General features: G+C 37.8%; 1 protein-coding gene across 4 annotated transcripts in view; it reads left to right on the top strand.

Moving 5' to 3' along the window:
• The window catches only part of phactr2 (phosphatase and actin regulator 2), a 49,766-nt gene that overhangs the window by 14,246 nt on the left and 18,750 nt on the right, over positions 1 to 16,770 (top strand). Inside the window, exon 1 of one of the 4 annotated variants that reach the window (XM_060872902.1) lies at positions 7,724 to 8,128. The exons of 2 other annotated variants lie outside the window; for them this stretch is intronic. In XM_060872902.1, the coding sequence (XP_060728885.1) occupies positions 8,113 to 8,128 (16 nt within the window). In that variant the 5' untranslated portion in view covers positions 7,724 to 8,112. Of the gene's footprint in view, positions 1 to 7,723; positions 8,129 to 13,372; positions 13,670 to 16,770 lie in introns of those variants that run through there. One more of the 4 variants, XM_060872901.1, reaches the window with a different exon arrangement.

Genomic DNA, 16,770 nt, shown 5'->3' with positions numbered 1-16,770 from the left:
AAAAAGAGATTTCAAGCTTTTTGTTTTTTTATTGTTATTATTTAACGCATTGTTAAGTGTTTTCATGGTTTCAGAGTTTTGATACAGCTAATATTTTTTTATAAATGTTTTTATGTGTAATGTTTCCATTAAATGAATTTACAATTTAATTAAGAAATATAGAGTTCTACCTTACTCAAAGTTTCTAAGTTGAATTTGACAATGACCTGAAAGGCTAAACCTGTACTTTCATAAAATTAATTCTGTTAGAATTTATCGGAATGTACGTCTAGAGTCTGATGGGATAAAAAGTACTCTTCTGAGTAGGAATGTAGTTTTAATTTAAACATAGTTGGCTGTGTCATTTGATCTGTTATTTTTCTTTAATTTTATTAATTTAAGAATTACAGCCTATATTATTACCGCAGATATAGATTATTTGAAAAACATCTTCTCATTCTAGTGCAAAAAGGTGCAATTAATTCCATCATGATATATTCTTGTTAGAGATAGATAGATAGATAGATAGATAGATAGATAGATAGATAGATAGATAGATAGATACTTTATTGATCCTAGGGGAACTTCAAGGAGATCAGAAGTAAGTACAGCCTGCAGAACGGCGTACAATTCGGGTGAATGTTTTTCTTTCTGTGTGTATTCAGTGCTCATATAAGTGTTGAGTGAAGAGGTGGGTTCTGAGTCATCTTTTGAAGACCACCAGTGATTCATCTCTTTGGACAGACAGGTTGAAGTTCATTATTATGTTTGAAAATGAAGCAACAGAACGTATGCTTGTTGTGATTTTACGGGTTTGTTTTTTTTACGTAAATTACATAATTAACACAAATACCTACTGTTTTTTTATATCAATAAATAATGTCATTTTTTTAATAATTTTTTTTTTTTTTCCAATTTGGGATGGGGCAGGTTCGGGGGATCGTTTAAATTCAACACCAGACTAGAAGGCAGCAATGGGATGGTGTTGGAGAATTTTGTTAGATTGAAACTGAGTCATACAGCTGCATTCTGGATCAGGTGTACTCATTTTACATTTTATTTGGCAGATGCCCATATCCAAAACAGCTTACATTAAACGTATTAATTTAACTGAACAGTTGAGGTCATGCTCAACAGTGGCAGCCTGGCAATGCTGAGTTTTGAACTCATGACTCACTCTTCTGGTCAGTATTTCAACACTGAGCTATCACTGCAGTTGCAAAGGTTGCAGTGGCCTCTGTGGGAAGGAACAGCTAAATCTTGCTGATACTGTAAATGAGAATCCTGCATCACAGAGTCAGGTTAGCAACATTAGTTGAGAATGATTGCTAGTTGTCCTGAAGTACACATGCATTGTCAGTGTGATCTTCAGGTTTCCAGGGTGATGGCAATCTCCTGATGTTGAAATGTAGCTTCGTCTTCAGGTATCTACAGCAGCTCAGTATTGCTGAAATTAACTTTAAGTGATGAACTGCCATCCATAATGGGATGACTGCCAGACATGCAGAGATCTTAGTTGAAACATGAGAGTCTGAGAGAGGAAAAGAAAAAATGAGTTGTGTTATCCACCTAATAATGGCACAAGAAGATAGGAGGCTATTAGAATATATAGAGAAAAAGGAAGACAAACAACTAAGCCTTGTGGCACTCCATAGATTTGATACTTTATGTTACCCATCCTTGAATATTTACATGAGCTTTGCATATGTCAACTTTATTACACTTGTGTGTGTGTACACATTCATGCAATTATCCATGTGGTAATAGATTAATGATTTTAATCATACAGTTCAAGAGCTTCAGTAAATATACATCAAAATATCGCCTGACCTTTTTGAATCAACTGTCCGGCTTACATTAGCATGTACTGTACCCAGTCTAGACTCAGATCTGCTGTTCACAGCTAAAAGCAGTAGAACCTGATGTAATTTTCTGCTCTTGTTTTCCATCCCCCTCAAAATATGTGCATCCTGAAATGCATTTCTACTCACCATGGTTGTAAAGAGTGTTTACTTGAATTGTTATTCCCTTCCTGTCAGCTTGAACCAGTCATTCTCCTCTCACCTATCCAATAGTCAATCAATTATTTTGCTTGTGGAGCTGGTGCTCACTGGATATATTTTGTGTTTCATATCTTCCTATGTAAATGCATTAAAAATCAGAAAAAGGTCAGCAGTTTCTGATACACTCAAACCCATCTGGCACTTAAATAATTGTCATTCTCAAGGTTTCTAAAATCAAATTTTTTGCCTACTCTTAGGTTTGATGTGAACTGAAGTTATTGAGCTTTACATGCCTGACTTTATGCATACCACTGCTGTTACACGATTAAATAATTACATCCTTGCATGACTGTGCAGATGTACAAATATTTCTAATAAAGTGGACAATAAGTGCATACCCAGATGCATATGCAACTGCAATCAACTGCATGTTGATTTTTTTTCCTTAGAGAGACTGACTGTGGATTTTTGTAGGACATGCTTTGTTTATGTACTGTATAATGTATGGTTTTGCCATTTAAAACTCATTAGGCAGGCATATTGGATGTCAGTAATGCATTGTCTATGATGGTGCATTGCATGTTAAAGAAAAAGAAGGTGATCTGAAACCTTCAAACCTGATCTGAGTACTTGATGTTATGATGTAGTTGGTACATCAAACTCATCACTTGGTTTCTACAGCCAGAACTTTCTATAAGCTCCAGACATACAATATATACACTACAGTTTCAGCTGCAGGATCCACGTACAATGGCAGAGAACAGAATGTGATTAGGTGCTGAGACATCTGAGATGTTATAAAATCCAAGGTTATAAAGTTGACGCATATTCTTGGCAGATAAAGAGCACCCCATCATTAAAAATGGCACTCTGCAATGTGTAATGGTAAACTTCTGATCTAGTAAGTGACCTGCAAGTTCATGTCCTATGAGGACTATAATTCTACTCAGCTTCATGCTTGGACGTTTATACTGTCTCACTTGTCATTTTGAATGATGTCATGTGAAAAATAAATGGGAAATCAGTGGCTTTAATCTTATCAGGGTTGTGGTAAATAATGAGCCTATGCAGAGACCACTAGGTGCAAGGCTGGAATGCACCGTTGATGGAAGTCAGACCCAGGGGCACCATGAACAGACACATTCACAAGGATGGGGCAATTTATCTTAGCCAATCCTCTCAGGAGTTAAGGAAACTGGAGAACCAAAAGAAAACCCATGCCAAACATTAGAAACACTACACAGAGTGTAACTTTGGATTATTATCAGTAATGGTTGTAGATACAGAGCTTATCCCACAGACATGCGTGCAAGACAGGAGTATTTATATTTACGGCATTTGTCGGACACAATGTACATTTTGTGCAACTGAGGGTTAAGGGCTTTGCTCAGGGGCCCAGCAGTGGCAGATCGGTTGACCTGGGGTTCGAACTCACAACCTTCTGATCTGTAGTTCAACACCTTAACTACTGAGCTACCACATGCCCATCATTGAGTACACCTTGGATGGGACACCAGTCCATTACAGTACAAACACATGCAAACAGGGAGAGATTAGCTTTTCCATTCCACCTACTGACATGGTTTAGTTGGTGGAGGAAACTATAGAATCCAAAGAAAATCCACAAGGATAGATGAGAACAGGTTGACCTCCATAAAGACAGTAAGGTGTTTCGCATCAATGCTTTACACTGTGTGACCTGAGTCTAAGATTTCCTGTACAGGGCTGACAGGAGCATATCCTGGTTTGGTTTTCTGCTGTAGTGGTCCATGCAACTCAATGAGGTAACTGCAAACAAAGGTGTTCCTTGAACTGTTTAGCAGCAATGGTTTCCACTGTGCCACCATGCCAAACCAAAGAGTGTGAATTTAGCTTATTTTCCAGAGCAGAAGATTGTAAAGGTATATTTATGAACATGCCAGTGACCAGCTTCATATCACACAATATTCAATTCTCTTTACTCATGGACTCAAGAATGTTGTTCTGTTTAATTCTCACTATGCAGGAGGAATGATCTACTCTTTCTGCTTCTGTTGTTGGAAATCTCATGCAAGTTATTGGCATCATTAGCTTCTGTTTTCCCGCACTCTGAAACCTAATGCTCTCCATTCTCCCTGTGATGTGCTATTATTAAATGTCCCAGATTTTCAAATTAGACCCATCTTCGTTGGGGAAAAATCACTTACAGGCAGAATAGCAGGATGTCAAATATTGATTGACAAAATCTGCCATACCTTATTGTTTCAAATTGTTGGGTAAGAAGCCCAAAAGTAGAAGGAATTAACACAAGTGTAACAAACAGTATGATTCTTTTGCTCTGTCCTTCATCCAAAGCATAGAAGATACTTAGATTTAATGGTCTCTACTTGTTTTGGCTCATCACTGTGCTTAGAATATTGGGTTCTGCATTGCTGACAAAATAGACAAGTTAATTGCACAAAAGAGCACGGTGCTATATAAAGTTCACTACTATTTGTATTATTTTTAAAAACCCATCTATACAAACAGCATTTTCAAAATGTTTCCTAGACATTAAATAAAAAAAAATGGGGCACAGTTAACCCATCGTATATTGACTAATTCCGGCAAGATACACCCCAAATCACAAAGTCATCTCAAACTGGTTCAATGAACATGACCGTGAGTTCAGAGAACTTCATCAGGCTCCCCAGTCACCAGATATGTATCCATTACAACACCTGTGGAACTACAAAACAACACCTTTGTGCTAGAACAGGAGATCTACAGTGTGAATATACAGCTGACACATCTGCAGCAAAAACAAGGACGAACTTTTCAAAGGAATGTTTCTCTCACATTGTGAAATCCATGCCATGAGATACTGATGTTCTTCTAAAAGCAAACTAAGAATCCTACTCAGTGTGAATATGGTGTTACTAATAAAGTGAAGGACAGTCCTGTCTCTAACTATTGTCAATAGAATAGAGAATATCTTGATTTTATTCAAATTGAGTATCACTGGGCAGCCATCAATTATGTTATGTGGTTTTCATCATGGGTTACACCACATGTTCACCCAACTTTTTTCTGGAAAAATGTGTTTTTCTTGCTTCCTGAATCAATTAATCAGATAAATAACAATCGTTCTGTGTTGAAGTGGAGTGTGATGGGGCTGGAAATTGATATTTACATTAATTGATACAGTCTAAAAGTATTATTAGTATATTTCAGCTGTATGATTGTCCTCCGACAAAGTAAGGCATCATCTATACATTTTTAGCCATTTTCTTTGCATATGTTTGGTGTAATTTCGAATTCATCATGCTGCTGCCATGTGAGGCAGTTTTACTGGCAACACCACAGGCTCATGTCATCAGGTTTCATACATACTGAATGCTTGAAGGATGCAGTAGATCTTGGTTTTGAATTAAAATAATTTCTTTTTTTTCCCATGCTATGCTTTTCTCATTCCATGTTATATAAGACAAGAGAATAGAGGTATCGCATGCCCTAACGATGCTCAGGATGGATGTTACAAAAGTGCTGACACCAGAGACATTTCCTACGTGTCAATGATGATACATTTCTCATTGCTGAACCACTTTCTCTTAATACAGTTTATTATTAGGCTTAGATTATGTGGAACGTTCCCCATACAAGACCTCTGTGAATGACTTGTTGCTATAGAAACAATAATGAATTAGAATCAACATATTAATGTGAACCTTTAATTTATGTTAATATAAAACAGAATCCACACCTTGAGATTCAGTAATTTGACAGTGCTGTGGTATAAGTACACTTAAACTAACTGTAATTTGCACTTTCTGTCCTTGAGACGCTCTTGTGGTTTACATCGTATCCTAAACCCTCTGTGGTCATGCCGGCATGCGGCTGTCTTTATCTTTCACACATCTACTGATTTTCAGTCATTTCTTAATATGGGCTAACCACCGTGTTTTAAATAGTATCTTAAACCAAGAAACGATTGTTTAGCTTTTTTCAAGTGTTTTTGGTGGGTCAACTGATCAATAACACATAGCTGGTCAAGAAACAACTGAGCAATCAACTGTTCAATACATTCCAAATTAGGAGACTATGAATAAATGAAGCAGTAATTCTTAAACAGTTTGTCTGATATGAACACAAATAGCCTCAGATTACAGCTGAGAGTGTGAACATCCAGCTCATATACGTATATGTAGAGTGAGAAGAAGGCACAGTGGCTTAGTGGTTTACCTTGAACCTCTGGGGTTTGGTGGTTTGATTGTCGTTAGCATGCCGTCTGTGTGTGCCTGTGTGTGTGGGTGGGTGGGGGGGAAGGGGTGCTCTCTCTATACTTTGCATGTCCTCCACCAGTTCAGAAATGCATCCCTGGACTTGTGCACCCCTGGGATAGACTCTGGGAAACCATCAAATCGATTGTATCTGCATTAATAGAAAACTAAAAAAATAAATAGAAACTTTTCAATGACTCACAAGATACACTCCATATATTACAGTGGTTTTGTACAACAAAATGTGGAAGGATATCATTAAATAAGATTAAATAAGTATTTAATAGGAATGGATCAATATATTTTGTTTTTCAGATTTTCTTTTTTATACTTGTTGCTACTGATACCACATTGAGCAACTTCTATACTTATAGGTTCATTATAATCAATCAGCAATGTCAGGGATTTTTTTCACCCATTCTGTTTTCACTCTTTACCTAGTAACCAAGGTCATGGCACTTACGCTACTTGGCTATTTCTTCATAACGGTGTTAGTTTTTTTAATAAAGTACATTAGCTAGTGCCATTAGTTACCATGGATTGAATAAGGTTGCTGTGATGAAGACTGGGTTTGGTTTCAGTTTAGAAAAGCACTTTTATTCAACTGTTGATACAATCGGGTTTATTCTTTTAATTCGTTTCATTCATTCTAGTCAAGGACCTACTGTATAATGGTTTACCCAGTACATCAAGAACAACATACTGGGTAAGACCTGTTATTTTCCTTGACATTGTCAGCATTTGCTGCAGCATTGGTTTCTGCTGTGTGCTGCTTGCCATGTGCTGAGATTTGTTTGTGAAATATGTTTTATCAGGTATCAGATGTTTTTTTCAGACATTTCTACAGAACTTAGAAGATAAAGTCTTGAAATACATCTTTTTTAGATTTTTCTCATTTCATGCTCCTTTGTGTCTCTTAATAAATAGTATCAGATGCTATCAGATTTTACCAATGCCATTAAATAAACAAGGTATTTTAGATCCCTAATAATTTCCCAAACATTCCCTAACTTCTCAAAGCTTAGCAAATTTTTTTGTCTTATGCTAAGCAAACAAACATCTTCCACAAAAAGCAGCTGCAGCAACATCCGGATATATGACAGTACTAAGATCTTTCATATAAGAGAACGAAGGATTCGTGGTTATACTCATTCTACCACCCTGCACTGATCTTTGTCCTGTGATGCTTTTAGGCCTATCCCACTTTTCTATTTTTGTGTTCAATGGTTAGAAATGTGCGTGCACCAATTGGGGAGAAAAAATATTTTCCAATTACTTGAGAACTTTATCTCAGGACTTGTGGTTAATAAATAAATCATTTGGGCAGAGGAAAGAACTAAAGAGCACCACTTAAACAATAATTACCAGATATTTTGTGCTGAGAATGGCAGTTAATAATTGATGATCTCTACTACCCTGACCTGCATCGATGCAGCGGCTGTATTTATATGCAACGGGCTGCCTCCCAACAAGCACTTTTAGTAGATTGCTGGAGCACTTCACCGACGTCAGTGGTCATCATTTCGATTGGATCTGTCTCCTGAATGAGTTGGTGGCTGCTGCGAGCAGTGTTTCCAGTACACTAATGCTACTATCAAGCACTCTCCATCGGCAGTGAGAGCACCAGAGTGAGGGCCGGCCCTCATTATGGGAAGTAGCTCATCTAGAAGTGTTAGCATTTAGGGGGTTGCTTTTGTGTTGATGGGAGGCTACGGTGAAGTGGAAAGGTATACTTTGGTGCATGTATTATCACTGGCTGCTCATTGGCACTTAGGCTGCACTCTAGGGCAAATGGATAGATGTTTTTCTCCTCATTCAGTCAAGACCTCTGTCTCTCGGGATTTTTGACTCCACAGGAATTTGGAATAAAATCTTCAATCATTTGAACTCAGATGGAGGAAGAACATGGTATGTGTATAAACTCTGCTTGCAGTTCATTTCATTTATATTACATTATATTGCTCCGAATGTAAAGAGAAAGATTGTGATTTTATAAGCTGTGAGTGGATTGGGAGATTAACCGGCAGACGGGACAGGGGCTGTATGGTCAGCTCCAAAATTATTAGCACCCTTGGAAAAAATGGGGTTAAGCGACAAATATGAAAAATGTCTTTGTGGTTGATTGAGTTAATCTCACATTGAAAATATGAAAAAAATTGAGTGAAACAGGATATCTAACCACTAACTGAAATCAGTTTATTCTAAGAAAAAAAGAAAATCTTTATCAGTATTTAGTACTTTCCCTTTGCCAATATACCAGCAGTCTGCTATAAGGCTGCATGAGACTGGAGAATTCAGGGCTAGGAATCCAAGAGCACTTGTCAAGTTATATGTAAATCTTTTACCTTTTTAACTTGCTCTTAGATCCTGAAACACATTATACAAAAAACATGGATAAACTAAATTCACTCTTAGAAAAAGGGGGTTACTCAAGTGCTCTTCGGATTTTTCAAGCTGTTCTAGCTTTCTAAAAAGAAGCTAGTGGAAGACAGAGAAAGAAAAGGACAAACTAAATTTTATTTAGTATTTATTGATAGTAGACAGGTTAAAGAGTTCATAGTATTTAAGTATTTATCTAGTAGAAAAGGAAAATGAGAAATGAGATTTTATTCTCTTCAGGAAATGGCATCTCTATGCATCTTCCCACAAATCAAACTCCCATAAGTCCAGACTAGAAGAGCATCATAAAGTCCCTAACTACTAAGCTGTATTATAGCTGTATTTAGGCAGTGAAATCTTTGCTCTACCTCAGCACCGTTTCTGACTTCTAATTTAATGGCAAGAAAAAGTAAACATACGACCAAAAGATGGCAGTGTTTTCTAGAAACGTACTTAAAATTCGTAGGAGATGTTTTGCAATTTGGTGACTCACTAAAACACCCACTATAAATGATCTCTAAAGAGAAAACATTATAGGACACTATGAGTCAGCATGCAAGCAGAGTTTCTGCTGCTTTCCAGAGCATACATCACCAACCTGATTATTGATTCTGAAGACATTTTCTTGGAAACTGCCAGCCGTTTATATAAAGAAACCTAAAAGAATTAGATCAACCTGTAATCTGTCCCAAAAATGACATTATATCTTTTCTTTACGTATTTATTTATGTGTTAATGCTTGCTGCGATAGTTCTTAACTTCCCAAATGGGTGCTACATTAAATTGTGTCTGTTATATTATTCTATATACTGTAGAACCTTTAAGGGTGACATGCCAAGCTATCAAAGCTTTAGTGACTCTAAATTTAGCCTTTAGCCTAACAGTGTATTATAATAATGTTTACATATTACATGTCTTTGGTGTGGGTGGCACCACCTCACAGCTCCAGCATCAGGGTTACTATTCATGTGCTCTCACCTATTTCCTCCCATGCTGGTGGGTGGATTGGTTACATCAAGCCCCGATGTATGGATGGGTATGTGAACATGTGTATGTTCATGGTGCTGTGCCATGGACACTGGTGTGATGTGAATATATGTGTATGTTGCCTTGCTCAAGGTGTATTCCCCTTTCCTTACCTGCTTTTTTACCCTTCTATTATAGTCTTTGGATGGCTGGACCACAGAGAACCTTTAAGGGTTCTTAGATTGATAAGCTAAAAGAATTAGTAAGGGTTGTAAATGTAATCTTCGTGTGCTTATCCATCTAATCCATTTTAATCCATCATGAGGACACTGTGGACGAGGTGCAAATCCATCACAAGACACAATCGCACACACTACAGACAATTTAGGAATGCCATTTAGCTGACAATGCATATTTGGATTGGGGAAAGGAACCGGAGTACCCAGAGAAAACTCCCAAAGCACTGGGAGAACATGCAAACTCCACACTCACAGGTCGAAGGAGGGAATCGTAGCCCCAACCCAAAAAGCATAAACACTGGATCTCCATTGTTTAGTGATCTAGGGTTCAAAACCCTCGTACATGCAAAGTATACACCCTTCCTCATCTTTCCTTGTAGCTGTACAACCCCTATGTTCTATAATTACTTGTCAAGGCAGAGGTGCTGGATATAGCTTTCTATCTAACGTAATTATTTGTACAGTTAGTTAAGGATATATCAGGTACCTCAGACGGTGTATCAGTTTCTGTTGTGTACCACGGTGTGGTTTATGTGTGTGTTTTGTCTGTGAGAGACAAAAGGTGCCCTGTCAAGTCTTGTCGGAGTGTGTGTTGATCAGAAGCAGGCAGAGCGTGCTATCATCCTGATGTAACGTTATGGCCGTCCTCTGGTCGTCGAGGGCATCAGCTGCTGAGGTGAACTCAGATTAGGATTAATACATGCAATAATGTTCAGCATGGTCAGAGTGTAATAAAGTTTATTTTGATGGATTCTCACTGGCAGCTTTGGATGCACTAGAGAAAAAAACTGACCCAAATTTTGACATCCAGTTCTTCAATTCTCTCTCATTGTATTGCCAAAAATAAAAGTGGTTCATAAAGTCACTGCTCAACAGGAAGTCATTTTTCTTCTAAACCCTGACCACTGTTTGTTTTAAAGGCAGTTTGATGTGAGGTAATACAAATGCAGCCTTTAACCTATAAATATGACTGCTGCTACCAAATGGTGTCGTGCACAGAGTCACGGATTTCAGCCTCGTTTGTAATGAACAGTGTTGTGATAGCGAGCAGGAAGAGGGGAAGGGGTGGGGAGCTGCAGCTGGATGAGAACTTCAGCGTACAGAACAATGCTTTCCATCTCCAGAGCAGGCTCGTTTCCGTTAGACTTCCTGTCCGGATCCCTCCCACACACAACTTCTCCGCTAAATCAGAGAGAAACTGGAAGGGGAGGGGGGAGTGGGGTTGGGTAGGGGGTGGCTTTTGGACTGTTTTTCAGGAAGCCAGGCATAAACTAGATGCTAATGCTGAAGCAGCTCCAGAATCGAATACTTGATTGCAATGAAAACCTGCCAGGTAACAATGGAGGAAACATTAATTTTACTGATCTCAAAGGAGCATGTGAAGTACACAGATTGTTTTGTTTCCTGATGTCTGAGGAAATAATTCCCTTGAACGTGATGCTAAAATATTGCATCTAAGGGAATTTTTTTAATACTTGAACTCTGCAATGCAGAAATGAAAGTCTTTATATAGGACATTTTTTTATACAGTATATCTTTTTTCTAACGTCTAAGTGTACACAGGTGATATTTTAGCTTTTCTGCTTAGCCAACTTGCTTCATCGCTTACATTCCTCTTTTGTTATTTCCTTTAAAACATTTTAATAATAAAATACTGGAGCTAAAATGAATTTTCATCCTTTGTTGCTTTAAAGCACACACAAAGCATCATATAATCCACTAAAGCATGCTTGTGTTTAATCATCAATGATATATCGATATGTACCTATCTGGACCTTTTGAGAATTATTCCTATTGTAAAACAAAAAAAAACCTTTGCATTTAAGATGCTGTGAAATGGAGATCATAATGCATTATAAGTCCTTAACGTAATGCATTATTGAGTGAAACAGGATATTCAGGCAGAAATTATTGACCATTTGATTAGTGCAAATTGGGCTTGTCAAAACAAACATGGAGTCAGAATGAAATCAAAATCTATAATCTGTCTATATCAGTCATGGATGATTACTCTTACTTGTTAATGTTATTGTTCCCCATGAGCACAATCATAAGACATTTAGAAGGAAGCAAAGGTTGGATTTTAAATTTAATGTTTACACAAAAAAGATGGAAAAATTAAAGATTATTAAAGATTATTTATATAACACTCAGAACGTTTATATTAATAAACTTTTTTAACTTTTAGTGCCTTTCAGCTACCTACTAATAGTGACAGCAGTGGGATTTAGACATAGCTTCATCTCTACTTAAAAAGACAATTGCAGCAGCACTTTAGTCTTTAAGGATGCATTCCAAAGGTTTCCTTGATTTTTCAGTCCTACATCAATCAGAAACAAAAAGTGATCAGTGTGTCATTTTTACGCAATAACTGATTATTAAAATGCACTCAGAGGAATCAAAATTCCAACCATATATTCTTTAGCGAGAGATGATTGGAAAAGGGATTAGTGTGTGGTTACACAATATATGTTATGAGCATAAATATTTTAGAGAACATTCAAGGGGCTTTCACACACACTTCCGCATTATAACCACAACAGCACGTCTGCTTCCGGCTTGTGCATTTTAATAGCAGGGACACTAACTTATGACTACAGGATCGTCAGATAATGAATCACAGTGATGGTCATCATAAATATAAAAAGTCTGTAAAACTCTTTTTAGTAATCTGGAGAAAGGTGTCAGACTGGACGCTGTGTCATACATAAAATATTATGATATTATGAAATACAATGAATGTAAACCTTGCTAAAGGACACTTGAGAATTTGACTCGGGATATGACGTGTTCATACAGTTACGCCATAGCCTGAGTGCAACCTGTTAGATGTTCACAAGACTAGAAACATAAAAAAATTAAACAGAAGTGATTAATAGTAATAAAAAGACAATATATCCCCCATATATATATATATATATATATATATGTATATATACACATACACATACATATGTATATACAGTATATATATATTTTAATATTATTGTCCATAATGCTAAGGGGCAGGAACAATATTTACTGCTAATATTGCTTCTACACTTCTCAAAAGCACTGTTCTGTTGTCACTACACTGTGTATTCACTGTTCTGTGTATTTTGCTCTGTGTACCTCTCGCACTGTTGTGTGTTTGCACTTTAATAGTAGAGTCTACTATAGTGTACTGTTGCACCGTGATCAAAACGGTGTAAAACACTTGTGTTTCCAGGTTGATTTTGTTTTCCTTTTTAAGCAAGTAAATTGCTTTTTCCATCCATCCATCCATCCATTCTATACCGTTTATCCTACATGGGGTTGTAGGGTAAATAGAGGTTATCCTAAGAGACTTGGGGCATAAAGCTGGAACACCCTGAACACTGCAGACCCATCACAGTCATTTGATCTGTCTGTTTGTTTGTTTGTTTATTTATTTATTTATTACATTTTGTGTAGGCAAACGTTTGCTGCAGGTATAAGACTTTTTGAAAACGGTATTGGAGGACAAACGAGGTTCTGTTGCTTAATATTCCTTGGTGTGGGATGGAAGAGGAACTCTGAGCCTGAGAGCTGAGGGGCCTGAGAAAGGAGGAGTCAGGCCACTTCCTCTCTGCAAACTGCTGCGGGTTTGCACGCAGTCCTCATGAAGGAATGCTCGGTATTTTAGGCCAGTGAAGTCACTTTTCTGATGAGGCTCGTGAGCGCTGTGATGGGCCAGTGAACCGGGACACGGAGCTGCCCGCCGGTGATGATGAGTCGCGCGTTAATTCGGCGGAGCGGAAGTAGTTCACGGTGCGCGCGGTGTTTTTGCTCAGCGGCCCGTTAACGGAGCGCACACACACCGTCATGGGACAAACATCAGTGTCCAGCCTGTCTCACGGAACCGGCGGTGAGTGTGTGTGTGTGTGTGTGTGTGTGTGTGTGTGTGTGTGTGTGTGTGTGTGTGTGTGTGTGTGTGTGTGTGTGTGTGTGTGTGTGACCAATAATAACTAAAAGAAAAGTTTGTCTGCGTTTCAAACCTCATCATTGCGCACTACAGTACATAGTATCACAGTAACACCCAAAGAGTCCTGTTTTTGACGTTAAATCATTTGATATCCAGTTTCCTCGTACTTTAGTTAACAAAGCAAGCAGAGTTGGACAGAAATACGTATTTATTCTGTAATTAAACTTCGGAATAAGTTCTTATTTTGGTTCAGCAATAACATGGACAACGAGCAGCTTCTTGTTCCAGTCAGCAGCAGCGCACTGTAACATTCTGTAAGCTTCAGTACACACGGTCTTGTGCCCGCAGTTCAACTACAAGTTAAACTAGTTGGATCCTATTCTGCACGATTTTAAGAGTGTTCGTGGATATTAATGGATATTTAGGGCAGGATAAGTCTTAGTATCTAAGGCATCTATACCGACTTGTCTTGATACTTTGAATATTCTTTGAATTGAATTGTAATGATCATTTGCATATCAAAAAGATGTCGGATGAAGAAGGAAGAATGTATGAAGGCAAAATGTGTGTGTGTGTGTGTGTGTGTGTGTGTGTGTGTGAGAGAGAGAGAGAGAGAGAGACAGACAGACATTTGGAGATCCAGGGGAAATTCATTTGCTAGATTTGTTGACTTGTTAAAGATGAAACTTGTTGAAAATAAACACATCGAGGTGTCTAAATAGCTTTATGACCAATGTATATTAATGCATGGATGTCCACGGCATTTTTACAGTAATGGTGGTGAATTGTACAGTCCAAAACACATGAATCCATCTGAGCAACATTAGTCTATTCATCCAGCTCACTTACTCCTTTGGCATCCAGCCTTGGGGTTGCTTGGTCTTTGTCATCTCTTCCTATTAATTACAGGCAGATAAAATAGTAGGCTCCAAAGCTGCAGGTCATCATCAGTTGAAGCAAGCTGCTGTCCCTGCTCTTCTCCACACACATCCTAGTCCTTGGATAAGTGGCGTTTTGAATTGCCAATTGCGGCAGCACAAATATTCAAATAGGGCTGGACATTTGCTGCACTGACACCACTGATTTCCCTCCTTCCTCGACTGCTTCTTCTTCGAATGCTTTAGTCTCTCTCTTTTTGGCAATTCTTTAGGCTATATTGATACAGTGCTGGGCCATTTTTAAAACAATCAACCTTCTTGACATTCTCGTGCTCTGGCTTTTGTTCCACAGTAAGTAATGTAAAAGATTTATCAAATAAAGTCAATCTGTGAATGAGAGAGTATGCTACTGCTTACCATGGCTATGTTGACTAGTTGTAGGTGATGGTGAAAAAGAAGCATGTCTTGTTTTTGCTGGGGTGGGGCTTGTGCACATGAGTCATAGTGAGATAAAAACAGAAACAACTGGAGGATTCAATTTAAGCTTTGCAGGGCAAAGACATATTTAAAAAGACATACTTTTCAGGGTTCTAATACCAAAGCGCTGTTGAAATCTGAAAAATGAATGATCAGTTGATTCATCTGAATTCCAGCTGCAAGGCAACATGCAGGTTAATACTGATGCACTTATTCTGACATGTTATGGTTCCTACAGTAACTAGTAACAGCTACTATTCCAAATAATCTAACGAAAATGGGAAGCTTCAGAACAGATGACTTCTGGTTTCTCTGTAATATTTTCAGTTGAGAGCCTGGCCTGAGGAAACCTCTATTTATACTTGCTGTAACATAAGTGTTAAAAGGAACTAACTTGTGTTACATTCACCAACATTCAAAATGACTATATGTGGTTGAAAAGCATGATGCATGACGTGTTAAGCATGAAGCGTGACGTGTATTAGTAGATCCAGAATTGTAATCGATAGGAAACTGCTGTGGTATAAAAGGAATAAATCATTTCAGGAGGTTTTGTTACTGGAAAAGAATCGCTATTTGGCTGGTGAAGGCACACACCACCCTGGTGGTGTTTATTTTTCTATAACAGCACGCCCCATCGTGTTTTATACTAAATCTAGTTCCAAACAGTTCTGAATCAGCAAGCATATCTGCTCTGTACATCTCACCCAGTGAATTATGCATATACCTTTATTATTTTAAATCAATAGACCCATTAACCTTATTGATATCCAGACCTCTTACTGTTTGTGCATCCTCTTGTAAATCCTAACCCTCATAAACGTATACTGAATGTTTATACCACACCACATCATCTCTTATCAAAACAAATGAGGAAGTCACTAGTCATAAGTGATGCTGTCTTTCATGATAATGATTGCATCTAGACAGGATTTGTCCTTATATCAATAGAAGAAGCTGTTGTCATGGTGTTCTTATCACTTTACTGGAGCAGGTCATCAAGGACAATTATGAACATTATTGCTTCTTTCCAGTCCTTAATGGAACAAAGCGTTCACTCACACGGCTCTCTCGTTGCCACTCAGTGTTTATTTATAAGGAACTGAAACAGCAAGATGGAGGTGGAAAAAGAATTTCCTTCCTTGGTATCATAAAAGCCTCAAATGGCATATTTTATATAATGAACAGAAGGATATACTATTATAAGTGAAGTGTAGAGAAAGATCAGAGTTTAGGGAAAGGACAAGAACTTTTCAAACTTCTCATTAAAAAACATATTCATATTTGTCTAGATTTTCAGAAGAGGAGCTGTCACTGATCAGAACCAGAGAAATAATGTTAGATTGTGACAGCCAAGCTGTATCATTAGATTTGTTTTCAAATGACACTAAACTAAAATAAATCACACCCACATCCCTCCTCTTCCAACAGCCTCTCTCCCTCTCGTCGTCTGTATTTAGTCAGTGATGCAAGCCAATAGTATGACTAATCTAATAAGAAACAGGTTGCCATGAGAGCACTGATATGAAAGACACTGTAAAATACTTCAGCCTAGATCCTACTGTCATGTCTGCTTTGTCTGTTTTTGTTTGAATTTTAAGCTTTCGTCAATAGCGTTTGCGTACAATGATTCATAATGATGTATTGTCTACAGAATCACATCATGCAACAGGGAGGATGCTAATGAAA

Source organism: Tachysurus vachellii, chromosome 6, assembly GCF_030014155.1.
Source record: "Tachysurus vachellii isolate PV-2020 chromosome 6, HZAU_Pvac_v1, whole genome shotgun sequence".
NCBI classification, from domain to species: Eukaryota; Metazoa; Chordata; class Actinopteri; order Siluriformes; family Bagridae; genus Tachysurus; species Tachysurus vachellii.
This window is presented reverse-complemented; position numbering and strand designations above follow the sequence as displayed.